Consider the following 25,340-nt stretch of genomic DNA (forward strand, 5'->3'; position numbering starts at 1 on the left):
GCTGTGCCCCCCCTGGGGGGGGGACTCGGGATGTGTTAGGACAGTGCTCCCGAGAGCACTCTCCCCAGCCCTCCTAGCTCCCCAAGATTTCCGTTTGCCACGTCCAGGTCCGTCAGTCCTGGCCCTGTATGGGGCGGGGTGGAGGGAGCATCCCTGCAGGAGTTAATATCTGCTCAGTTCTCTTGTTCCTTCAAAGTGTCTCTCTGACTGTGGAGACTTATTCTAAAGTCAGAAGAAGGAAAACCCTGCTTCTCCTGGGCCCTGTGATGGCACAAAATCCAAAACACCGCGGGCTTGGAGGTGCGGCTGGAGAACTCTAGAAACCGGAGCGTTAGGCGGCAGGAAATTCAGGGTGTCCAGAGACAAGTTCCTAAGAAAACCAAGAAACGCAAAGTGGGAGATGGGGGGGCTGAAGGGCCACGTCCTTGGGACAGAGACCTGGACAGTAGATGCTCAAACAAGTGGAAGGGCCATCGAAGCCGGGGTCTCCATCTCTCTTACTGAAATCCCCCCAAAACCTCATCCCTGGAGTTCAGGGTACCAGTCCCCCCCACACACACACCCGCCAAAACCTTCACCCTCTGTCCCGAGAGTCCCCACGCAGACTCATCATTTGCTGGGTGTTTCTGCTTTTGTTTTTTGGGTTTTTTCCCCCCTTCAAATGCAAGACGAAAATACACCTGGTTACTCATCATAGATATATATTTCACTCTCACCACATAAATACAAAACATCCAAATATCCAAAACATTCAGAACAAAGTTAGTAGCCAGGATTCAGCGACACCTACCCGCGAACGAATCCTCCATTATTCTCTTCACTAAAAATAATTTGCCTAATTAAAAAAAAAAAAAAAAAGAAAGAAAGAAAGAAAGGAAAAGCTTCCGATGTAAATAATTTACAATAAAATTACTATTTTTTTTAAAACGCTCTACGCTCGCTTCGGATGGAGGGATACATTCTAGACACCGCGGCCCCTCGCCGCCCGGGTCTGTGGTTTTGGTTAAAATACGAGTAGCCGTGGCCGTGGGGCCTGCCGTCGTCGCGCGGGGAAAGTCCAGGTTTCTGACTCCGGACCGTGGGAACCCTGGGGGTCGGGAGGGGAGGGAGCCTTTCCTTTCCACGCAGGATGCTGATCTGGGCGCGGCGGCCCCGGCGGAGGCGGCTGGGACGCGCTGCTCTGCGTGGGTCCTTGCCTCTCGCTGCGCAAAAACGCTGCTCGGAAACCCGGCGTCTCCTCCGGGCCTGGCGGGTTCCGCGCGTCCGGGAGGAGGGGCCGCGGCGGCGCGGGGCACCCACGGGTCTCCGGGCCCCGCGGCTCTGCCCGCAGCCGCGCGCGGGGCGCGGGGCGCGGGCCGCCAGAGCCACCCCGCGCCCTTCCTTCCCGGAGCCCCGCCAGCTGCAGCCGCCGCCGCGCACAGCCGCGGGGAAGGATGTCGAGTTTCCTTCCATTCGCTGAGTTGGCTTTTTCGTTTGCTTTTTCCCTTCTAAATTTCTGCTTAAAATGGTAACATCCAGAACTTTAATTCTGCCGCGCGCCCCGTGGCGCGCTCTCTGTGCTGCGTTTTCTCAGAGCTTCCGAAGGCCATCGGGACGAGTCTTTTTAAACAGGTTCCGCTGGATCCGGTTGAATGCGGCGGTTCTCTCTCGCTCTCTGTTGTTTTATTGCTGAGAAGGTCAAATCTGTCACCACCGCTGCCTACAGCGATGTTGCGGTTATTGTCTCCTGGGGTCCACAGGCCCAGGAGGCGGCTGTGATGGGAGCTTCTCTACAGGGAAGGAAAACTCAGCAGGATTTGTCCAGCCGGGAAGCTGCGCGGGCACCGGCTCTCCGGAGAGGTCCGCAAAGTGGGGGCCAGGGGCTCCCCAAAAGCCCTGGTTTCTCTGGCGAGAGGAAGGAAGGTGCTCCTTTTTGGGTCTCAAGAAACCCGCCAGCGTTTTCAGCCCCTGGGCTCTGCGCTCAGCTTTCCTCTTGCAAAATATTCCTAAGACTCCTCGACGGGCAGGGCAGCGGCGGCCGGGTCTCGGGAGGGGTCCTGCGCTCCGGCCTGAGCACCGGTCCCTGCGCTCCAGGGCCCCGCACTGGTGGAGGCGTCCGGTTGGCTAACTCGGGCCTTTCTCCCAATTCTTTGGATTCTCCTGGATTCCGAGGAAGTTTGCGGGGAGGGGAGAACACGTAGGAAAGGTGTGGTGGGGGGGGAAATAGCCCAAATGAGATGAAATTAGTAGCAGAGCCTGGTGGGGACGGAGAGCTGTGCGCGGCCTCCTGGGCGCCGGGAGCCCAGCGCGGGAGCCCCGGGCGCCGAGCTCGCGTGAGTCCATAAATATCACCACAATAGATACTATAAATATAAATACAGGCCAACCCGTACAATCAGTCCAGCGCTTTTTTCTCGGCGCCTTCTTTATTGCTGGTCCGGGAGTAAGGCTCGAAGGCCGAGGAGCTCAGGTATCGGGCGGAGAGTTCTTGCAAATTGCCGGCCAGCGAGCCGGCCATGGCCAGCGGCGCGGAGGACAGGCGGCCGGCGACCGAGCCGAGCAGCGAGGGCACCGGCAGCGAGAAGAGGCCGTGGCCGGCGGCGGGCGCGCCCGCGTGCAGTCCCCCCGGCCCCGCGGGCCCGGGCCCCGGCGCGCCGCCCACGGCCGGCGGGTGCGGGGACGCGGCGCTGGCGGGCCCGGGGGCGGCGGCCGTGGCGGCGGCGGCCGAGCCCGCGGCGGCGCCCGCGCCCAGGGCGGGCAGGCTGGGCCCGCGGAGCGCGGAGCCGAGCGCGCCGGTGGCGCAGGGCGGCAGCAGCGCCGGGAGGCCGGGCGGCGACAGCAGGCGGCCCTGCTCCAGCAGCCGCAGCACGCTGCACGTGGCCGCCGTCTCCGACACCACCGAGCGCAGCTCCGAGTCCTTCCCCTGGTCCTTCTTCTGCTTCGTGCGTCGGTTCTGGAACCAGACCTTCACCTGCATCCCGGGCGCGGGGAGGGCGGGAGAGGGGAGCAGGGGAGACGGGCGTCAAGGGGAGCGGGCTCCCGGGTGCGAGGTCTCCGGGGGCCCTCCCGCAGCCTCAGCCCCAGCCCCACCCGCCGCGGGAGAGGTCCGGCTGGGAGCTGAGGGGGTGCGGTGGGGGTGGGGGAGCCAGGACCGCCAGGTGCGGGGACGCGGCTCTGCTAGGCTGCACTTCCGGGCCAGGGAAGCAGGCCCTGGCTGGCCAAGGTTACCAAAAAAGTAATAAAAATGTCCGCGACCTTAACTCGAAAGACCAGAAAGGATTTCACTGGGGAGGTTGCACTACCGGGAGCTGGGCTGCTGATCCGTGAGGCCTGAGGATGCTGGGGGGAAGTGGGAAGTGCGGTAGGTGGGGACCCAGGCCCCTGGCCAAACTGGCTCGAAGTTAGCCCCCGCAGCATTACTGTTGAAGCCTACAAGCAGCTGTGTCTTGCTTACGCGCATGAGACTTGACCAGCAGCTAGCAGCTAGCAGGGAAGGTGGTTGTAGAAGGAATCATTTGTGCAATGTGGACTTTATAGGCCAAGCTTTCCCCACCTAGTCTCACCACCAGCTGGTTTGGAGGGGCTGAGGGATACTCCATTTACCACTCCGCTGCTCTCCAGCACGACTTTGGAGCGGCTGGAGAAAGTCGGGAGGCTGCATTGGACTAAATCTCTCCACCTTCCTCCCCCCCTCCTCCCTCTGTCCCCCTTCAGGCCTAGCGGGTGGCCCAGAATGGAGTTTGGCAGCTATAGGGAAAGGTTATCCTGTCTAGATTTTGTAAACTATACTAAGAGAGGTGGTAGCTGGGAGACTAGGGGAAAGCTACTATGCCGACTCAGGCTCGGAAAGAACGACCGATCTGCTCTGTCCTTGGTTCTCAGTTTTCTGTCCAGATCCCAGACCTACGATGTTCCCCCCACCTGCTTCCTGGCTGGGTACAAGGAAAGGGACTGATGCTCAGAAAACAATGTGTGTCTTAGCTAGGCCAAGCCGGTGCCATCCCTGGCCAGGCCCCAAAGGGCCTCCACAAGGCAAACCTCTCAGGCCCTAAAGTGGCTCTGGGCTGAGTCCAAATAGCCAGCTCCATAGCATCGTATGGATTTCACGTAAAGCTAAAGACCTAAAAAGCACAGTTGGCAGTGCTGGCTCCCAGGGCCCCAGATCTGTCTACCGCCCCATACCTCATCCATCTGCACAGAAGACAGGGCCTCCTAGGTGTCTGGCATAGGTGCTCAGGGCTGAGAATGGGGTAGCTTGGGACCAGGAGAAGCCTTAAAGGTCCGGCAGCCAGGTCTGCACAGGCAGATATTAGGAATGTGCACCTTTCTAATCCTAGTTGTCACAGCGCTGGAGCAGGGGGCTTTGGCCCTAGGTTTTTGGCCCATGGCAGAATGGGCCTGGGTGTTGTGTAAGGCTCAGGTCCCCAAAGGGAGGGGTGTGCCTGGAAATCTGGCCAAAATGAGGTAGCCAAAACAGGGTGAACATCAGTTCCTTGTGGACCAGAGACAAGCAAGGAATTCTCAAGACTGGGGTCCAAAAAGAATTCCCAAAGGACAGGATCTGGGGCCTCCTGGGCTAGGCCAAGTGAGCAGACCATGGGCCCTGGAATATTTGAGGGTATGGGGGGAAAGGGAAGGATTATGGAAGGGAAGAAAGCCTCCCCCCCTCTCTCCCCCAGGGAGGCTCTGTCCAGAGCCAGACTAGGTGGTGAGCAAGCGCTGGCTGGGGTCGTGGGGAGGAGGCCGGCGCCGAGCTGTGTACCTGGGTCTCGGAGAGGTTGAGCTGCCGGGCGAGCTCGGTCCGCTCGCGGCCCACCACGTACTGGCAGCGCTGAAACTCCATCTCCAGCCGGTAGAGCTGCTCCGCGGTGAAGGACGTGCGCGTCCTCTTGGGCCGGTCCAGGTCCAGCCCCTTGGGCAGGATGATCTCTCGGATGGACCCCTTGGCATCTGGGGAAGGGGAAATATCAGTCGCCAGAGCCTCCGCCTCTCCGGCCGGAGCTGGCTCCTGGAACAGGCGCCATCGGCCTGAAGTTCAGAGGTGGGGCGGGGGCAGGGGAGGGGGCGGGGGGCGGCCACAGCCCCGGATCGAAGACTGTGCGTCCGGGGACTAGGAGGTTACCGCCGACCCCTGACGGCGGGAGAACCAGGCTGTGCCTTTGTAGAGCCCTCTGGACGGGGAGGGGGGAAATCAATTCCAAATCGGAGGACGGTCCTCCGGGCTTGGGGGCCTTGACTACGTGGTCTGGGTCCCTGGTAGCCTGAGGGTCCCCACACTGACCAGCCCGGGTCCTGCGGGCCCTAGACCTGGAGCGTGTTGACCAGACCGCGCTCCGGCGGTGCTTACCCCCAACCCGGGGCACCTTCTCCGGAGCCCGGGAGGCGGAAGGAGGAGGGACCGAGTCGGGGCCGGAGGGGCCGGAGGGGCCTGGCGATCTGCTGGCGGGGCCGGGGCCGGGCCTCACCGCCGTGGCCGCCCAAGCTGAGCGCACGCGGCGCAGCAGAGCGGGGCCGAGCCGAGCACCGAGGCGGCCTCCGCGGCCCGGCCACCGAGCCCGGCCGCTTCTCCAGCCTCGAACGCGGCGCCGGGGCCCTGGGCCCAGCGCGCCAGCTGCCTGGGCCGTACCCGGGGGTCGGTCGCTCTCCTCCCGCGCCCGCGCTCCCCCTTGGGTGCGCTCAACTCGCCAGGGCGCGCGGGAGTCCGCGACCGGGCTCCCGGCAGGTCCTCCGGGCCGCGGGGCGCGCACAAGTCCTCCGGGGTCCCCTGCTCCTTTCCCGGGTCGGAGGCCGCAGCCTGGAGCCTGGGCCCGCCCGCACAGCCCCTAAGCTGCCCGCACAGCCCCCAAGCTTCCCCCGCAGCCCAGCCGCTGGGCCCTCGGGGCTGGGAGACCGTGGTTCCCTAGAGAGTGCACGCCCCCAGGGGCGAGTCCCCTCGGGCCAGCCGGACCCGGGGCCAGGAGGGCCAGCAACTTTCTCCGAAGTCCCCGCGCGCCTGCCGGGGTCGGTGGGCGCGCGGCTGGGGCAGCGGGAGTCTCCCCCCTCCCCCTAAAGAGCGCGCCCGGCAGCTTCGCCCATCCCTACCTCGGACCAGGATCCGGCGGCAGTAATCCGGGTCGGCGGAGGAATTGGATTTACTTTTGTTACAATCCTCCGCGGCGCCCGACGCCGAGAAGGCGCTCTGCGGCTCCTTGAGGAAGGCGGCGGGCAGGCTCCCCTCCGCGCCCTTGCCCTCCCGGCTCTCCTTGTGCGCGTTCTTGGAGACCCGGGCAGCCTCTGCGTCCGAGTGGCACCGAACGTCCATTTTGTCTGGTTTCCCGAACATAGGAGAGGCAAGAACAAAACAAGAAAAAGAAAACAGGAGAGAAGAAAAAAAAAAAAAAAAAAAGCAACGCCAGAGCGGGGCACAAAACCCCTACAATACAGCGAGCCCCTGCCCCTGGCCCCGGAGGGAGGCGGGAGGCAAGAATGGGTGTCCCGGCGGGGCGGCGGCGCGCGGGCAGAGGCGGCGGGTCCGGTCCGATGTCCCCGCGGAGCAGGGGCGAGGCCGCCTCGTCAGCGCCCGCGTCCTCGGAGCGCGTCCTGTGTCCCCAGCCCGGAGCTCAGGTCGCGAGCAGCGCCAACTCCGAAATGCTGAGGCTCCCGCCTGCTGCTGAGACGGCGAGTCGTAGTTGTCCGACACCCGGGGGGACGCGCGCTCGCTGTTGCAATTGATTACGGGTAATTTCGCAGCCCCCACGTTTCGGTTACCTCATGAATACACTAAATTGTTTGGATAATATATCAGATCGTAATGGATGGTTTCTGTCCCTGTCCCCAATCAAGTAGGGGTTTAGCCACGGAATAAACGGAAATGATTGGTCTTGCTTTCAGGAAACGCACAATCAAAGACCCACACTTCCAGAAAAACTTTTGGCAAGGTTCATCCTGAATGGTTGGTGCCATTAGCAGGCATTATTAACTTTCCCTTTGCCTTTGACCCTCCTGCTCACATACTGGCGAGAGGGGTTTTCTCCACACTCGACAAATAGAGCTGAATGAGGGTAGGAGCGGGGGGAGGAAAAAAAAAAAAACAACAACCAACAAAAACACAAAAACCCCTTACACACCCTGCAGCCCAGAAAACAGTTGCCAGGGGCGGAGGGGAGCGGGGAGAAGAAGGGGAGCGGAGAGAAAGTTTTCCCCCAAAAAAGTATCTCCCCCCCACGCTAAAGAGCCCAGCTCTCATCCCCAACAAGTCCCTCCTCGCACACCTCGGCGCTGACAGCCATCTTACGCTGCCACCTCTCCTCGTTCAGTCCCCGTTGGGTTTTTTCATGCCTGCACCTCCAGCGGCCCGGAGGCAGCCCATTCAAAGGGCAGCTTTGTACTCAGAGTCCAGCGGGAGGGGGGAGGGAGAGAGAGAGCCGAGAGAACCTCAACTGTGAGATCTGCTTCAAAAAAAAAAAAAGTTTTCCCCTAGCTATTTCATTGTCTCTGCTACAATATCTTTGAGAAAAGCAACAGCCAGTAATCCAATAAGAGCATTGATTAGGCTACAATGATTCAATTCAAGCGCGCGGCCTTGTGCAAGGAGCATGCTCCGGCCCTCCTCGTCACCTTGCCGGGGCAGAAGCCCTCTCCACGCCGCTCTCCCCATTCATTCCTTTATGGGAAATGCGGAGCAAAAGGAGTGAAAGATGGCAATTATCTAATTGGACTATTAACAAACAGTCCTCCGAGTGCGGCGGTCTGGCGTGGCTCCTGGGCGGGGGAAGGGCCGAGTGCTCTGCCCTCATTCACAAAGAGTGCAAGGGCCGGGAGGGGAGGGTTTTTTTTTTTTAAAGGGAGTTCGGGGGCGGGGGCCGGGGGTGGGGGGGCGGGAGGCTGGGCTGAGAATTTTTTTACACAATTCCGAGAATGGGGGCGGAGGCGGGCGGGTTAGGGGAGGGGGCTGGGGCGGCGGGCGCGGCGAGCGGTTGGGAGCCAGGGAGAAAGGGGGATGCGAGTGGGGGGGCGCCGCCGAGGGCCCCCCCCGACCCCGAGCGCAGCCAGGCGCGCCCCGCCCCACGATCCCGCCGCCGCCACCCTGCTGGACCCCAGAGAACCTGTCGGGGCCGGATGGGCCGCCCACTGTCCCCTCCCCCTTCCCCTTCCCAGCCCCCTGGCCCCCAGGAGAGCCCGCTGGGGTCCTGTTCCGGAGGGCGTTCCGGGCGCTGGAGGCGGACCCCGGCCTATTACTTTATTTCATTGGTGCGTGCGTGTGTGTGTGCGCATGTGTGTGTGTGTGTGAGTGTGTGCGTGTGCGCGCGCGTATGTGTGTGCATGTGTGTGTGCGTGCGTGTGTGCGCGTGTGTGTGCGTGCGTGTGTGTGTGCGTGTGCGTGTTTGCGCATGTGTGTGTGTGAGAGAGTGTGTGTGTGCGTGTGTGCGCGCGCGCGAGTGCGTGTGTGTGTGAGTGTGTGTGTGTGTGTGCGCGCGTGCGTGTGTGTGCGCGCGTGCATGTGCGTGCATGTGTGAGTGCGTGTGTGTGCGTGTGTGTGTGCATGTGCGTGTGTGTGTGTGAGAGTGTGTGTGAGTGTCATTGTCCTGAGCGGGCGCAGGGCAGACGGGTGTCCCCTCTGTCCTCTTGGGCGCGAGCGCGGCCCTCGAAGCCCGATGCCACCTGGGTCTCCGGGGGGCAGGCCCCCCGATTCCAGCTCTGCCCCGCGGGCCGGTGGGGGCGGGAAGGGTCCTTGCAGCCGCCCGGTTCCGAAGACCTAGAACGGGATTTAGACCGACCCCAGCCCAGTCTCCAGTTACCTCCTGCCGCGCTCAGACTCTCAGGTGGGCGCCCTGAGGCCCCGAGGGCTCCCCTCCCGCGCGGGCCGGGCTTCGGGAGGCGCCTCTGCTGGGCCCAGGCTCCCAAGACCGCGGAGCCAGGCAGGTCCCTGGATTCGGGTCCTCCCAAGGCGGGTCCGGGCCGGGCGGGGTGCGGGGTGCGGGGTGCGGGGTGTGGGGTGTGGGGTGGGGGCTCCCTTCCCAGCAGAGCTGCCCCTGGCAGTTCCTGGGATGAGCCAGGAGCTGATGGGTCCCAAACCCCAGCCCATCCGCCCTTCCCTGACACCTGGCGGGGGAGGGTTGTACCCCGGGACAGCTGGCCCTGGCCAGGTGGTGCCCCAGCCCAGCTGCTCAGGGTCCCCTGCGCAGGCGTATGGGTGTGGGTGGGTGTGTGTGGGTGTGTGGGGGGGCTTACACCCTCAGGAGACCTGCGGGCCTCGGAGAGTCTCAGAGGGAGCCTTGGCAGAACCCGGCCACCTTGGTGTGGCTCCAGGTCTCTGCCCAACCCAATCTGGTGGCCTCCTTTCCTTGAAGGCCACTGTGGCCCCAGGAAACCCACACTGACACCTGAGGCGCCAGGTTCAAAGACCCAGAGGGAAATCTTAAAAAATAAAAATGTCCAACCTACCACCTCTTCTTTTAGGTTGATGAGAGGAACCGGCCAGGGAGTGAACTCCTGGAGGGTCTGGTGGGCAGTGGTGGCCCCTGGAGGCCCAGAGCCACCTCACCGCCCCCCTTCACACACAGACCACAGGCTCCACCAAACTGTGACCAAATTCCAAAACCGATTTGAGGTTGAGCCTGGGCGGTCCTTGACCCCCGGCTCCTATAGGGGAGTAACAGTAGCATATTTGGTTATAGTGGGAATGTTCACCGGGCAGCCACTTCCAGGTGCATGCAGGACCTCATTTCATTTTCTTAACCCCTCGTTCAGGAAGGAATAGCCCAGCTTTAGAGATGAAAAGACAGAGGCTCGGAGACACTCAATAACTTGCCCAAGTCATACAATTGGCAGGTGCAGAATCTGAACTCAGTTCTGTGTGACTTCAAAGCTATTCACGATCTTCTTCCGCCACCCCCACGGGACTCTGCCCAGTTTTTAGTTCCAAACCTATCTCCCTGCTTTGGGTTTTCATAATCTCCAGGGATCATTGTCTAAGTCATAGATACAGAGCAATGACCTTAATGTTAATACCAGAAACCCTGATAATTGGGCATCGATTTTCATGAGTTTTATCCAAACAACATGAGACACATATGGAAAGATGAATTCTCATTTCGGATAAGGCTACATATACCAGCCGTGAGCATTTCCTGGGAGTCTGTCTCTGTCCTGCATCCAGTGACCTGCAATGAATCGAGTGAGGTTTCCTGGGTGCTGACCTACTGCATGGATGTCTGAGAGCAGGGACGTGCCTTTCTAGACACCTCCCCAGGGGATCTTTCCACCAGTGAAAGTTGGAGGACTGCACCTTTTAAAACTGGGTAAAGTTAGGGGACTCAGCTAGGCTTCCTGAGGGCAGGGGACTTCTTTGTTTTTAATCCATTTACTGGAAGTATGAATGCTTGTTGGGGAAAGGAAGATGCTGGAATGTCACAAAAACACCTAATTCAGTGAGGCAGCCGTTTATCAAGAGTCCAAAGGAGTCAGGACCTGGGGCAGGAGACCTGAGGTGGCTGCTGAAGCCTCTAGGCCTCTCTACAGTTTCAAGGACAAACCCGAAACGAAGGGAGCTCGCTCACAGGCCCTAGGCATGGCTCACGGTTGGTGCCGTTGACCAACGTCCCTCCATGTTCCAAGTCCCTAAAGTGACCAAATCCAATAAAGAAACAGCCAAGCCATAACCCGGTTTTGCTTTCTGTTAGGCAGAGTGCTTCTTCCCCCCCCCCCCCCCCCCTTGTGACTGGATTAAAATTCTGTGGGCATCCATCCAGAAAAACTGCGACAGGTTTCTAAGGGGACACAGCGGAGGAGGGAAGCCCGGGGATGGACATTTCAGTAAAGCAGCTGCTGCCCCCAGAGACGCCAAACCTGTGCATCCACTGGCAAAGAAAGGAGAGAACTCGGTCAGTTATTCGGATAATGTCAGACAAGCCTGCGCTACACAGTACGTGAGGACACGGGACTCTCCAGGTAAAGTGTCCTACTGTCCTGGCTGAATGTGCTTCCCTCCCGGGGCCTTCCTGCCGCACATCGCTGTCCGCAGGTGCAGACAGACCCAGAAGAGAATTACAGAGCTGGAAGGGTTTTGAGAGATCAGCTATTCCCTACCCTTCATCTCACTTGACGGGTGAGGGAAATGGGCCTGGAAGACAAAGCGACTCGTTAAGGATTAGACAACCAGTCAGTGGGGGCATCTGTGCTGCAGTGCTGGTCTGCTGACTTCCAGCTACCCTCCCACTACCACCCAGGCTTCCCAGGACCGGCACGAGACGAGTGCTTTCTCTGGGGTCGGGTGAAGTGATGTCATATAAACGAACTAAATCGCAGTTAGAGCCTTGGGGGTGTTTTTCCTACTCCCTGCCCGCGTCCTGTCACTGCTACAGAAAGCGGGATTTGAGGTAGTGCACAATGTTTTCCTTTGCCGTCTCCATTCTTCATTTCAGAAAGGGGTAGGAGGGGAGAGCATGCTGGCAGAAATCCGAGGTCCTCTTAGATGATGAGCGGTTGGGGACAGTGTAACTTCACGTCTGAAACATCATTTTAAAAAGAACTGCATCAGAGGAGGCGTTAACCAGAAGTTAAGTTTCTGTAAGAATGAATCAGAGCACCTGATAACAGTGACTAATTAAAAACAGGAATACAGCCCTGGCTGGTGTGGCTCAGTGGTTGAGCATCAACCTATGAACCAGGAGGTCCCTGTTGGATGCCCGGTCAGGGCACATGCCCAGTCTTGGGCTCGATCCCTAGTAGGGGGCATGCAGGAGGCAGCCGATCCATGACTCTCATCATTGATGTCTCTCTCTCTCTCCCTCTCCTTTCCTTTCTCTGAAATCAATAAAAACATATTAAAAAAAAAAAGAGTCAGTCTAGGCTGCTAGAGGAAAAGAGGCCATATGGAAAACTGAGGTGCCCCAGCTGATAAAACCAACTTCCAGTCATGCGAGTGAAGCCGTCCTAGATGTTCCAGCCCAGCTGAACCTCCAGCTGGATGCAGCCTTATAAGGGATCCTGACAATGTCATGTGAGGCGCTGATGAGCCAACCATGCTGAGCCCTATTTAAACAGCAGAATCTTGAAACACTGTATGTCTGTTTTGTTTTAAGCTACTAAGCTTTGGGTGTGTTTGTTAGGCAGCAGTAGGTAACTGATACACCCATATTACAGATGAGAAACTGAGGATCAGAGAGACTAAGCACCTTGTCCATGGCCTCATGGCGAGGAAGTGGTACAGCACAGATTCAAACCCAGAACCATCCATGCCCAAACCCATGGTCTTGACCAATGAACTATATGGCACCTCCTACAGAGTAACCAGATTCTAAAGAACAATTCCTAAGTTTATTTTTGTGCTTTATTTCAGACATTACACAGTGTAGACTGGACTAATAAAAGACCTAGCATGTTACTCTTAAAACCATAGAGACTAAAAGTGTTAGGGCTAGAAATGGAACGAGAGGTGGTCTTTGCCAAAATTTTCCTCATTTCTTGAAAATCACTGGGAGGTGGCTACAATGCCCTGAATTTCTTTCTTTCCTTCTTTTTTTTTTTAAAAAAAACAAAGACACAAATAAACACGTTCTGTTCTCGCTGTTAGGAAACGAGCGATACATGAACACTTAGGGTGGTGAATGGAAAATGGCAACAGGTGGTTGTTTGGCTCTGAAATTCTCCAGGTGAAGCATTCTGGGAGAAGGGAAGGCAAGACTGCTTTTATGACAACATTTTCTGGGGCACGGAGAACTTTGAGGTTTTCCAGGAAACCTGGCTTATAAATTTGTCTCTTTCTAACATGAGTACATTTATGTTTCAAAGCATCTCTAAACCCATCATTTTCTAAAATTCCTTACTGCCTGAAAAGCTGCTGGAGCCATTTAGTCAACAAGCAGGTACTGACACCCACTCGGAACAAGTCTCTAAGAACTCCCTGTATCAGAACCGCAAAGTGCTTTCTATTTCAATGTGCAGGAAGGCTTGCCTGGAAGTCACTTATTCTATAAACCTCGCACCGGCTAGAAGAGAGCCAGGACTGAGAAAGTACAAAGACAAGGCCGCTGAGCAGTTAAAAATGGGTGTGTCGCCGAGTCTGCAAATTACAACCTGTTGTTTGCTCAGAGGAGACCTTCTCAGTCCCTCATCCAAAGCCCATTTACTCCTGTTTTAGACCCAATTCTAACAAGCCTAACACTCCCATTTTCTAGTCTGCAGAAGATGAGAGGCAGCAAATGGGAAGGGAAAGGATTACTTGAGGCGGGAACACTGATGACAGTGAGAATGTCCATTAATGAGAAATCTTGTGCGATAGAAAACAAACCGAGACGCTCAAAAAATAGCACAATCTGGAGTGACTTGGCTTGGACACAAGTAACTACACCCTCAAGTGCTCTTGAGGTCCTAAAAGAGGTAGAACGCCCTGCGACAATGGATCCTCGGGGGCATGACCCTCAGAAGATTAAATTGCATTTCTGTTTAAGAAGGCAGAGAAGCAGGTAAAACCCTTGCAAAACATTTTAATGTAAAGTAAACTTAGAAAAATTACATACGTGGCACACTTTACTCCTTAATGAGAAGGGAGAAGTCACTGTCATTTTGAAAGGCTAAACTGGACCCCTGCGCAGGCAGGGTGAGCACCGCGGGCTGCCCCTCGCTCGCTGCTGAGGGCTGGTCGGGGCGAGATGCTTACCACAGGGATGCAGAGCCGAGCGTGAGCTCGCAGCCCGGGCGAAGGGAGCAAGAAAAGCTGAAAGATGAAATGACTCGTCCAAGGTCACTCAGCCAAACCATAAGCCCAGGCAAGAGGGACCAGAGGAAGGGAAAGCCTGGTTCCGGGAAGACTATTAGCGAGAAACATTCGCTGCAAGACTTCGTGAGACTTTCAGCTACAACAGAGGCGGAGAACTGCGGTTGCAGGGCCACAGATGGCTGTCATTGTCCTTGGAGCCCAACGTAACCCGAAAGGGAGGGAGACACGCTCCCCAGGGAGCGACTTACTGGTCAGGACCAGCACACACGCAGCAAGCCTGAGGGCTGACACAGGCGCGGAGATGCTCTAACAGTGCGTCGGGCAGCTCGTTCTACTACTGTGCTTAGCACTTCCCCGCGCTTTCCCTCTCCAGAAGCGCTTTGCAAACATTAACTAATTAAACCAGCATGACTTCTGGGAGAGAAAATTGAGCCTCGGTAATCTGCTTGAATTCTCTGAAAAAGCTAATAAAATTAAGGTATAATGTTCGTGAAGAGGAGTGCACAGAACCACAAACAGCTTTCACGAGGGATTAAATACCGAAGTGTGGCAGTGACATTTGAAACCGTCAGAAGCTGATTATGGCGGCCCCTGCGCAACACTACCAACCGCAGGCCGCGTCGCAGGCACCTCGGAGGCTCTCTTTTTGCCAGCAGCTCGGTCCTCTGTGGCTGGCCGTGCTCCTCTCTCCTGAAGGTTCTTTCTCTGCAGAGCTTACCTGAGCCCCGGTGCATGGAAGGCTGAGGAGGCCTGCCTCGTGGGCCCACCTAGCCGTGTGCACCATCTCTACAGAAGGGGACTCATAAAGAGGAGCGGGGAGCAGACACCCTCCCGGAGCCCTGCAGCAACCAGAGGCTGCTGGTGCGAGCAGGACATTCCGCCCCCCCCCCCCCCCCCGTTCGAATATTTGGTTGCTGCAGCCCAATGCACAAACCAATAAAAACAGTCACAGTCTTGCCCTGGCTGGGCGGCTTAGTTGGTTGGAGCATCATCCCATACACCAAAAGGTTGCAGGTTTGATTCCCAGCTGGGGCATGTTTGGGAGGCAGCCAGTCGGTTTCTCTCTCACATCAATGTTTCTCTCTCTCTCTCTCTCTCTCTCAAAATCAGTAAAAATGTATCCTCAGGGGAGGGTTAATATATATCCAGTGCCTTCTCCCATTGCGTTCTTAATCTGGACAAATTGTTCCCCTGTTTTTACATTTTGCCACATTTTTCATAAAAGGGAGACATTGTTACTCTTGGGGAAGAAAACTGGGAGGAGTTGGGTGAAAATGCTCCTGGGTGTTTGCCTTCACCCTCTAAGGATTCCTGGGCTTCTGCATTCCGCTGGCCCTCATTCTCACCACGACAACATGTAGCAGATGTAGCAGACCACGGTGCTGGCCACTCAACCAACCGGCCTTTCATCTGCTCTTCAAATGGCTTGATGCCCCCGTGGCTCAGAGGAACCCTTCTCAGGAAAATGTGTTTGGGGTTGAAGCAAAGGCAATTGTTTCATAGCTGGAAACAGGGGCTCCAGGGAAAGAGGAAGGAAAGGAGACCAGGGGAAGGGGGGCTACACGATTGCTCCAACTACGTCACTAAAACACTGTCCTCCCAGGAGAGACCCCGCCCCAGGCAGCCTTCACGTCCCTTTTTTGCTGAAGGAGGAACATGACAGGATCTGTCACCTGCCAGGAGCAGGTGGTGGTCCCAGCTCTCATATCCTCAGGCTCTGTAGTTACACCTGGGAAGCCACGGGGAGTTAGAACTACTTGTTTTATGGCCAAGTCACCAGCGCTCCTGTGCAAACTGTGAGAGCTGCTGGGGATTTAGACAAGGCCCCAAGAAAAACGCCAGTAAGTCTCAGACTGGTAATGCTGAGCAGGTACCAACACGCCAATGCCAACAGGCCAACAGGCCAACACACCAACATGCCAACATGCCAGTGCCAACACGCCAACAAGCCAACATGGCAACGCCAACATGCCAACATGCCAACACGGACTGAAGCAGAGGCTGAAAACCGGACTCACATTCAGCCTGCAGTTTTGTGTGTTGTTTGGTTCACATTCTTTTTTTTTTTTTAAATCGGAGTAGATTTCAAATATTTCAAAAATAAGGGCTTTCACCTAGAAACCTGACCTTCCCGTTTCTCTGGGGAAATCAGAGGGCCTGATTGCACTGGCTTATTCCCCATCGACAATCAGCCGGAGGTGAGAAGGGAAGGCCCTCACCGGAGGGACCCCCACACCCCAGCCCCAGCCAGGTCGGCCCCTCCATCACGTTACCTGCTGGGGCCTGGAGGCTGCGGAGCCAAGTGGACGCTGCAGGGAGCAGATGTCTAGCCACGTTTGTCCAGGAGGGAAGCTGGGGGTGCAGGCTGCCGGGAAGCTGGGGCTGCAGGCTGCCGTGGCTCCAGGGCTGAGGAAGTGGGAGAGCCTCGGGGCCGGTCTCTCGGGTTCTCATCACTTGCTGTTCCTAAAAAACATCTTGCAAAACTGCCCTTTGGGGTTTGAGCCATCAGTGGAGTCCTTAGAACCCCTAGTCACACAGGGAATTCCTAGGTGGAGAGAAGGGCCCTGACGCAGGCTTCTTTCCCTGGCAGCACATGAAAATAATAAGAGCCATGTTCACCCTGTGTCATGGGTCAGCAAGAGCTTTCACATCGGTCCTCCCCTCTCTCTGTGCCATCTGATACACGGGGAGACTGAGGCTCAGGGATCCCAGAGTGACAAGGCCGTGGGAAGTGGAAATGGAGACAGGAGGCCAGCCTACCTTTTCTGCTTCGGAGCCTGTGCACCCCACGAGTGCACCCCGCGAGTGCGGCCCGAGCCCACCTTCTCAGCATAAGACAGAGCACAGAACATAACCGAAGGCCCCTTGAGCACGCATTCATTCCGTGTGCCCCAGGCTTTCCCCCTCCCCCAGAGGGGGCCATGCTATTGGACTGAGCATTTGTCATCTTTAGTGTCCTTGCAGGGTTTAATAATAATTGTCCTTTCCTGCATCTTATGAGTTAACAATGCCTCTCCCTTTTTTTTCTATAGTTGATTTGCGATTGACGGAAGCTCCCACACAGGCCGTCTTGTGTTTCCCACGAGAGGGGCTGCTGATGGAGGATTAGCTCCACTTTCACACAAGCAGAGTGAGGTTCAGAGTGGGATGCGCCATAGCACTTGTCATCTTGACCATGTTCGTCACTTTCTACTGCTGGTTACCTTTTCATGCACATCTGTACCCATAACCAGACTATAAGCTCTTGAGAGCCGGGAGCTTGTCCCTGAGCCTGTGGCCAGTGTGGTGAGAGCACAAGGCTCAGGCTTCAGTCCAGGAAACAGTGATGAGGGGAAGGCAGCCCACGTCTAGGAAGGCTTCACAGGTGACACAAGAAAACGAAGGTAGGAGAGGAACAGGACAAATGGTGGCCAACGGAGTAATCGAGAAAGAGCTTTAAAAAGAAGAAAAGAGAGGGAGACAGAGAGAGGCGGGGGGGGGGGGGGGAGGAGGGGAAGAGCTTAATCAATCAGAAGCCATGACAGAGCGCACTAGGCATAGCTTTGCTCCTACAAGCCAACCCCCTGATGTTTAAAAAGCAAAAGAAGGAAAATTTCAGACTATTTGTAAGAAACCACAGCAGCTGCTCAGCTCACTTGTTGGCATAATCCTGGACTTTCTGCACATGTAACGCATGTCTAGTAAAATGCAATGGGGTCATGTCACCAACCAACCAACCTAGTGTCAGAACAAGCATGACCGACCCTGTAAGTATAACATTTCAGAATTAGTAGATTCAGGACTAAAGTACTTCAGGGAAAGGGTATTAAAGACAGCCACAAACTTAAAGAATTATCTCCCCCAAAACTGGAGGACGCCTCTTTTGTTCATTGGTTTCTCAGTCTCAAGGCATCAGTGGGGGAGTGAGACCTTCTTACATGCCACCAATGGACTGAAACAGAGTTTACTTGAAAAAAATTTCTCCCAAATTTCGGGGAAGCCTTATGAAGGCTGGACCAATTTTGTCATGTCCGGTATCTTTAAGGAAAAACAAAAAATATGTTGGCTTCTGTTATCTCAGGCTCTTGGTCAGTCTCACCTGGAGCACTTGAATATTCCAATTTATTCCTGTGTCTAAGTTCCCATCTGTAAAATTAAGACTTAAAACTTTCTCAACTGATTTTCATGAAGAAAGCAGCCGCACCGTGACGGGGAAGACCCCTGTGATTTGCAGGATGTGTCCATGAACGTGTAACCCAACAGACCAGTGAGCCGAAGCTTCGCTTGCCCATGATGACAAGTCTCCTGTGACCTGGGAGTGAAACCGGGGACCTTCTTCCTAGTGATAGGGACAGGACTACGAAGAGCCGTGGAGTTGGGCCTTGGAGGTGCGGCGATCTCCACTGTGTACACAGATGATAATGAAGACCACTCATGCTGAGCGCCGAAGGCTTTACATACACCCTGTCAATCAGCTTTCTAACAGATAATAGAGCACTCTCACTTTTATTTCCTCTATTCTTAGAGATAAGGCAGCTCAGGCTCAGCGTGCCTAGGAACCTGCTCAGTCACCGAGGGAGAAACTGGGGAAGTCAGGATTCAAACACAGGTCCAGCTGCCTCCCAACACCCAGCTCCTAGGCCGTCTGCCATCTCGTCTCCCGCAGTGGCTCTCTCTTGCTCTCCAATAAGACCTGGACTCTGAACTGTTTCCCTCCTAGGTTTGCACAGATCCAGCCGCTGGGAACGCTAGAGACAGGGAATATCTCTTCGTTGCCATCTCAGAGCCAAGCAAACCAGCGTGTGACCTTGGCCTCATTAGCATGAGGCTTAATCTCCTCAGGTAGCCAGTCTTGGCCAATTACCCTTTTATTATAAGCAGCTGTTACATCTGCGCTTCCCGGGTTATTCGTAGCCAAACATGAGTAATAAAGTGATAGCAGCTACCGGAGTGATGCTGACAATTAGCTTGCCTCAAGTCCAAGGGCAAAAACGCAGTCTTAAGTGTCCTACTGACTCCTTAGCTGCAAGACAGACAAGTCTTTCAGGCATTAGAACTGCCTGAAGCCACCTAACAGCCTCCAGGTGAGAGCACTTGGGCCGCAGGCCTGCGCAGGTGTCTACAGAGAAAGGTGCTCTGGCAGGTCGGGAGGTTTCCTTCCACTCTCGTGGGCTTGGTCTGTTTTTATGGACGATCTCAACTATGACCAGATAGCTCCAAAAAGTTAATGTTCCTCATGTTTCTTGTGAGTGTTAGGCATCTTGACATGTCATAATGTTATATATACACACACATACGCATTTACTGATGTGTTTAGAAAGAAGTAAAGAGAAAGGGAACACCTTGGCCCAGTGGCACATATCTGACATCCTGTGGTTTCTAACCTTTGGGGGTTTGACATTCAACATCCCAATATCTAAAAACCTTTTAGGATTTGGTATTCAACAATGCGAAACAAAACAACAGGATGACTAAAAATAAATCCTCTGTAGCTGATTTAAATTGTAGAGCTCAGGCAGTTGGAGCAAACGCTCACCCCTTAGCCCCGGTGTGATTCTTCGTGATTGAGAATCGAGTTTCTGGGCTATTTTTTGGAGAATGAAATTGCAAAACATAAGATAGCAGATTAAAAAAAACCAAAACACAACAACACCAAAAACACACACAAAACCGTCGCCAGGTATCCCTGCTGGAAATCAAGTGACTGGATCAGAAACTCAGTCGGAAACTGTGCTCGAGGAAGGGCAGAACAAACCCCGTCACCTAGGAGGCCAAACAGAGCATTGTTTTAGTTCCGTAGGAGACAATGACAATGGGACGGAACAGCGTTCCGGGTAATGGTTTCCCGCTGCTGGGGAAATGCAGAGGCAAAACCCAGGCGCTCAGCAAAAACAAACAAGGGGCCGAGCGGCCACCCCCTTTTTAAAGCAAAAGGGGTCGGTGCTAAAACCGAGCCCCTCCCAGCAGCTTCCATTCTGGTCCCAGTCTCGCATTCGGAGGTGCTCTGGGCTGGGGTGTCCCTGGGTTGGGGGGCGGGGTGCAGAGGCTAGCTGAGCGACTGGCGCTACTGTTGCTAAACGGCTAGCTTCAGAGAAAGGCTTTGGGGACCACGTTTGACCAGGCCCTGGACAAAACGGGCTTCCCAGAAAAACACAATCGCTGCAGTAATTCAGCAGGAGGACAGAGCTCCCGGCCTCCGTACCTCCCCCAACCCCACCCATTGTATAACTGCTGATCCCACGGACATGGACATGCTTTATATCCATCACGGTCCACGTTTGTTAAAGAGAAGACTTATGTTTTATTAGCATGAATCGGGGATGCCTGAAGCATAAAACCCATTCATCTGACACAGCAAGTCAGTACCTTCCAAATTTTTCTTTTTTCCTTGTAAAAGAATATTAAAGGCAGAGGCCCTCTAATGGGTGTCTCAAAACACGATTTAAATCAGATAAAAATTGAGACGTGATTTAAAATGAAGTAGAAAGTAATAAATATCCTTTCATATTTGAAACAAAAATAGAAGAAAATCCAAGACCGGCGTTGTCTTGCAGCCAAGGGAGCTTTTGTGGAACACACACTCAGATGAGAGAGCCCGAGGCAAGCCGCAGCATTCTCTCCTGCCACAAACTTCCACGGCCTCCATTAAGGCTGCGTGGCATTCAGAAGTCGGGGTCCGATTCATCTTTGCTGTTAATGAGACATTTTACAAGCGTATTTTTTTTCTTGGGGAAATTTTTTGAATTGGATAAAACAAATGGTAAGTGGAGATATATATATATATATATATATATATATATATATATATATATATATATATATATATATTTAAAAACCCTCCTGCCTGGACTGGTGATTGACTTGCTTAGAATTCTCTGGCCAAGCATTTAATTTCCTGATAACTGCCATTTCCTCTCCATCCCAAATCCTCCCTCCTTGGGGCTTCCAGGGGACATGGAAATACTGATTTGTGCTGCTGGACTTCTCTTCATGTGTTTCAACAAGAGAGTTATTTCATATCAGCTGTCAGGGTGTCCCCTCCAACTTTTCTTTTCCCTCTAAGATCAAAGTTTCCTATACAGAAGGATGTCAGATGGATAGTTAGCAATAGGAACTAGGTATTTTTGGGATTAGACACACAACTTTTTTATGTTTCTCATGACCAATATATATGTTTTATTGTGTCACTAGCAGAAAAGGCTCCTGATCTGAAGACCCTCACTGGAGGGTAACAATTTATATTTGTATCACAGTAATTACTCTGATGTTTTTAATTTAAGGACATTATTTTGAAAAACAAACAAACACACAAAACAACCAACATTAATGGTGGAATGTTTTCGCCCTTAGTTACCTGCATGTGATTATCTCACTTTTCTGTCCCACCTTTCTGGGCTGGTGAGGGCTCCTTGACTAATCGATATTCCAGTGGGTGGTCAAAAGCATCGGTTAATTTTGAAGGTGTTTTGGAGATCTGGTCAGTAATGTAAACAGACAGAGAGGGCAGTAAGCAAGGAGAGCTAGTTTGAGGTTTAAACAGGAAAAAAGTTTAATTTTAAGATCTAGCTGCTAACGGACAAAATTGAAGTCTAAGAATCTGGACTAGGGAGACTCAGCTCAAAGATGTCGTTTACAATATGGAAAGGAACCGAAGCAAACAGTTTTTTGGTATGTCCCCAGGTACTCAGGGCTGGCCAACCAAAACGAGCTACAGAATAGGGGTGATAATTGGTGATAAATATGAAGGTGCAGAGACACTCTGGCCAATTCCGATCTCAATGCCTCCTCTTCGTGGATATCTGAGTGCTTCATGCAAAACCAGGGGCTGTTCTGAATTGTGTGTCTCTCTCTTATCCATGTATCCGGCCAGGAGTTTTTGCGTTTCCCTGAGCTTGTCAGCATGCTCAGAATATTTCCTGGGTATTACACTGATCCCACGGCCAAAATCCCGACCACCCTGATAGGCGGGGGCTCCCTAAGCCTGCATCACTTCAGCACTGGGCAGAAACCAGAGCTGTCCAGGAATGCAGATCCCCCCCCCCTGGAGAACTCTGCCTGGACCAGGGGGAGGGCCAGGCGCCCAGGGAAATGCTCAGCTCAAAAAATCTGGTGGGGAAATTCATGGTTGTGAAGGTTGTGTTCCAATTCCAGGGTTTTTTCTTCTTGAGTCCCAGAAACATTATGTTTAATGCAAAATTTCTCTTAAGAAAACCTTCATGGGGATTACTTTAAAGTTTCAGGAAAGTCTTTGGTAAGGGTGGAAAGTTGGCAACTTCACAGACTATTTAAAAAAAAAAAAAAAGGAAACAAATTTCAATCACTTTAATACACGCTTCAAAGGCAACTTATGGTAACTGTAGCCCTCCCGACGGCTAAGGCAACATTGAAATCTCCAGGCTGAAACATTCACACTTGTAATCAGGAGAAGCCCTCTCAGCAATTTTGAAAAATATTGAAAAATATGGAAGCAATTGTAAAATCACTTTCGCCCGTGCAATATCCTTCTTCATGGCTGTTTCCGAATTACGGGGCCGGGTTACGGATTTTCGCAAGCACGGCTTTTCGTCGGCGGCGGTCACGGTTGTAAGTCCGGGCTGGTACTTCACGCGATTGAAAGGTAAGGGGCGAGCCTCGCCCCCCTCCCCCCGTGGCTCACACCAGCCAAGAAAACGCCAAGAAATTACGCACGAGGCAGGGGAAACGGGAGGCAGAGATCGCGTTCGAAGGACTGACACCCATCCCACGAGAAGTGTGAAGTCGCCAACGGCTGGGGTTACCTCCCTGCTCCGCGTCCTTCATCTGCGCAATGGGCTCGCGCCCCCGGGCTGGGGTGTCCGAGGAGGAGGGAGAGGTCCTCGGGCGCCGCGGAGCCCGGGAGGCAGGCAGCGGGCTCCGCCCGAGCGCTGGGAGCTTCCCGGCCCCTCCGCGGAGCCGCCCGGTCCGCCCCGCGCCACCTGCCCGCGAGGAGCGCCGGGGACGCACCTGGGGCCGGGCGCTGCTACGTGTCCAGGCCACCGGCCTTACGAGGCCGTCGGGGGCTCTCTCTGCGGAAGAGTGGGGGGCGGGGGAACCGCTGGGGAGGCCCGGAGTCGGCGAAGGAAACGCGAGTCGGAGAGATGCGCAGGGGGTGGGAACCCGAGACGGAAAGGAACTGCCGGAGGCGGGGAAGAGCGCGGCCCGCGGCCCGGCGCGGAGAGGTGGGGCGGGACCCGGGCGGGGAGGCCGGGGCTGCGCTGAGTTTGGGGAGCCGCCGAGCCCTGGGCCGAGCGCTCCGCAGCCGAGCAGGTCCCTTCGTCGGGCCTCGGGCCACTGTCCCCCACCCTCCATCCCGCGTCGCCGCCTCGGGAAGGAAGGAGCCGGGGTGCCCGCCTCCCCCGGGGCCGCGCCCGGCCGGGTGGGTGGCTAGACTGGGTGGGCGGGCGCGTTTGACTGGGGGTGGTGTCTGCAGGAGGGGAGGAGACAGCGCCGTTCGGGGCTCCCCGAGCCCCCCGGCCGGGCCGGGCCGGGTAGGGACCTGCGGTAGTGAGGGTGCCAGCTGGGCTCTGAGTTCTGCTTGCGGGCGGCAGCGGCGCGCGGAATGCCATCGGCGGGCCCGCCTGCCCCTCCGCCTCGGCGGTCTTTCCTCGGCTCTGGGGAGATGCCCCGGGCCCCCACCCAGGCTCCGGAGCCACCTGGAGCGGCGGCTGTCCCCGGGTCCCGGCGCGGACCCACGCGTGGAGCCCGGGAGGGGAGCGGGGCGGCAGGCGGCCTGCGCGCCTCGACCCCCGGGCGCCCGCGCCGACGGCTGGGAGCGCAGAGGCCCCTCCCGCGACCAGGGTCCCCCCCGCCCCGCGACCTCACCGCCGCGCCCCCCCCCCCCCCGCCGGGGCCGCGAGGGCACCGGTCCGGAGCGGGCTCCGAGGCGGCCTCGCCCCCCGCGAGCCAGAAGCGCCTTCTCGCCTTTCCTCCCGGGCCAGGGCCCTAAACTCCGGGAGCCCGGCGCGGGAAGGGTGGGGAACACCGAGCGGGCAAAGCTTTCCGGCCTCGGAGAAGCGTCTCGGTGGCCCCCCAGGTCTGTCCGGGGCGTCGCCTCCCCCATTGCCTTGCGGGGTAAGTGCCAGGTTGGGCCTCTTGACAGCTCCAGGCCCACTTAAAAATTCTCCTTCGCTTTTCACAAAGGTGACTGCCCCCTCCCCTTGGAGAAAAAGGCCGGCCCAGCCCCCAAGGAGGCCCTCCCGGACCCAGGGCCGGGCCGTGGCCTTGCAGCGACGCTCGGGCCAGGCTGCCCTCACATCAGAGACACGCAGCCCCCCAAAGAGCAGGCACTTCCAGTCCGACTGGGCCTAGACTTAGTTTATTTTTGTAATTTTGAAAAGGTCTCAAATTGTCCAGGTTGCCCTTTTGCTTCAATTTAAAATATTAGTGGCTGTTTCTCAGTGGTGCAGAGGGGAGCACAGACCGGGGCTGGCCCCTCCTGTGGGTGTCTGGGTTACCTTCATTCCCTTGGTCCCTCCCACAGTTGTCCCCTCAGGGCCCCCATGAAACATTTTCCTCTGTAGAACCCTTGCAGTAAAATCAGATTTTTCTGTTCGGATGGCGTTACGTCAAAAGAGGTGGGGAGCAGCCGCCGGCCACCCCGTGATGGAGACCAGGGCATTTCCTACCATAGCGGAGAGTCCATGCGCCCACAACCCATCGATTTCCAAGCCTGTGTCCTGAGCTTGTTCTTTACTTTCCCCTGAGATTATGGCAATAATAATAGTAACAACCAGGACACAAACAGCTCTTGAGAAGTCATTGGTAGCCACCCCTTCTTTGAGGTGACACACACACACACACCCTGTCCTGTGGACCCATGTTTTATTTTTGTCACAGGAGCGCAGAACTGCTGGAGTTTTGTTTGTTTTTTTAAATGATCTATTTACAGACTTGCTAATGCCTCCCCAGAAATCCTGTTTATGGGCTTAATAGTTGTGACAGGGCTAGAAAACCAGTTTAAACTGTTAATCGGCCGCGAAAAGGGCCCCAGATTGACGCCTTTCACTTACCTCTGAAAGGCTATAAAGGCGACGCTGCGCGTTGGGACGGAATTAGACAGCGACAGGCTCATTCCCTGGACTTCCCACAATAAAGACGGCCCTGAAGAGGGGCTGTGGGCGGTTTCGGGTTACATGACGGTGGTTTATAAGTTCTCCCCCCCCTCCGGCTCGCAGAAAGCAATTTCCAAATGCGAATTCTTCCCCGAACAAACAGCCAGGAGCCTTCAAACACCCGCACGCAGCGGCCGCTTCATTTTATTTACTGCAAAGCGGGTCTCGGTGAGAAACTGGAAAACAGAGAAATCCCAGCCAAAGCGGGCCGCGCTGCGGGACGGCCGCGCCCGGGTCACGCGTCCCCAGCCGGGCCCTGGCGCGCGGCGGCCTCGCCTCCCGGAGCGGGCCGGGCGTGCGGTTCACAGCCCCGCGGGCGCGTGGGAAAGCCCCGCGCGCGTCCCCGCGTCCTGTCTGCGGATGTGAAGCCCGGACACGGCCTCGCCAGCCTAGCAGGAGAGGCCTTTCCCAGACACAGCACCGAGTCCGGGGTGGGCCTGGGGCTGGGCGCGGGCGCCAAAGGTCAGCCCTCCCGCCCCGGCCCCTGGGGGTGGCTCCACCTCGGCCGAGGACCCGCCTCCGCCCCAACCAGACGCGTCCTGGGGCGGGCTTTT

At 55.9% G+C, this 25,340-nt stretch overlaps 1 protein-coding gene across 1 annotated transcript; it reads right to left on the reverse strand.

The window, feature by feature from the left end:
• Window positions 1-2,374: 2,374 nt before the first annotated feature.
• On the reverse strand, window positions 2,375-6,301 carry VAX1 (ventral anterior homeobox 1; the record flags this gene model as incomplete). The annotated part of the gene is made up of 3 exons (XM_081158415.1): window positions 2,375-2,950; window positions 4,742-4,929; window positions 6,061-6,301. The coding sequence occupies 3 exons, from the start codon at window positions 6,299-6,301 to the stop codon at window positions 2,375-2,377; spliced, it is 1,005 nt and encodes a 334-aa protein (XP_081014541.1).
• Window positions 6,302-25,340: the final 19,039 nt, after the last annotated feature.

This window comes from Miniopterus schreibersii (genome assembly GCF_964146895.1).
Source record: "Miniopterus schreibersii genome assembly, chromosome: 14".
NCBI lineage: Eukaryota > Metazoa > Chordata > Mammalia > Chiroptera > Miniopteridae > Miniopterus > Miniopterus schreibersii.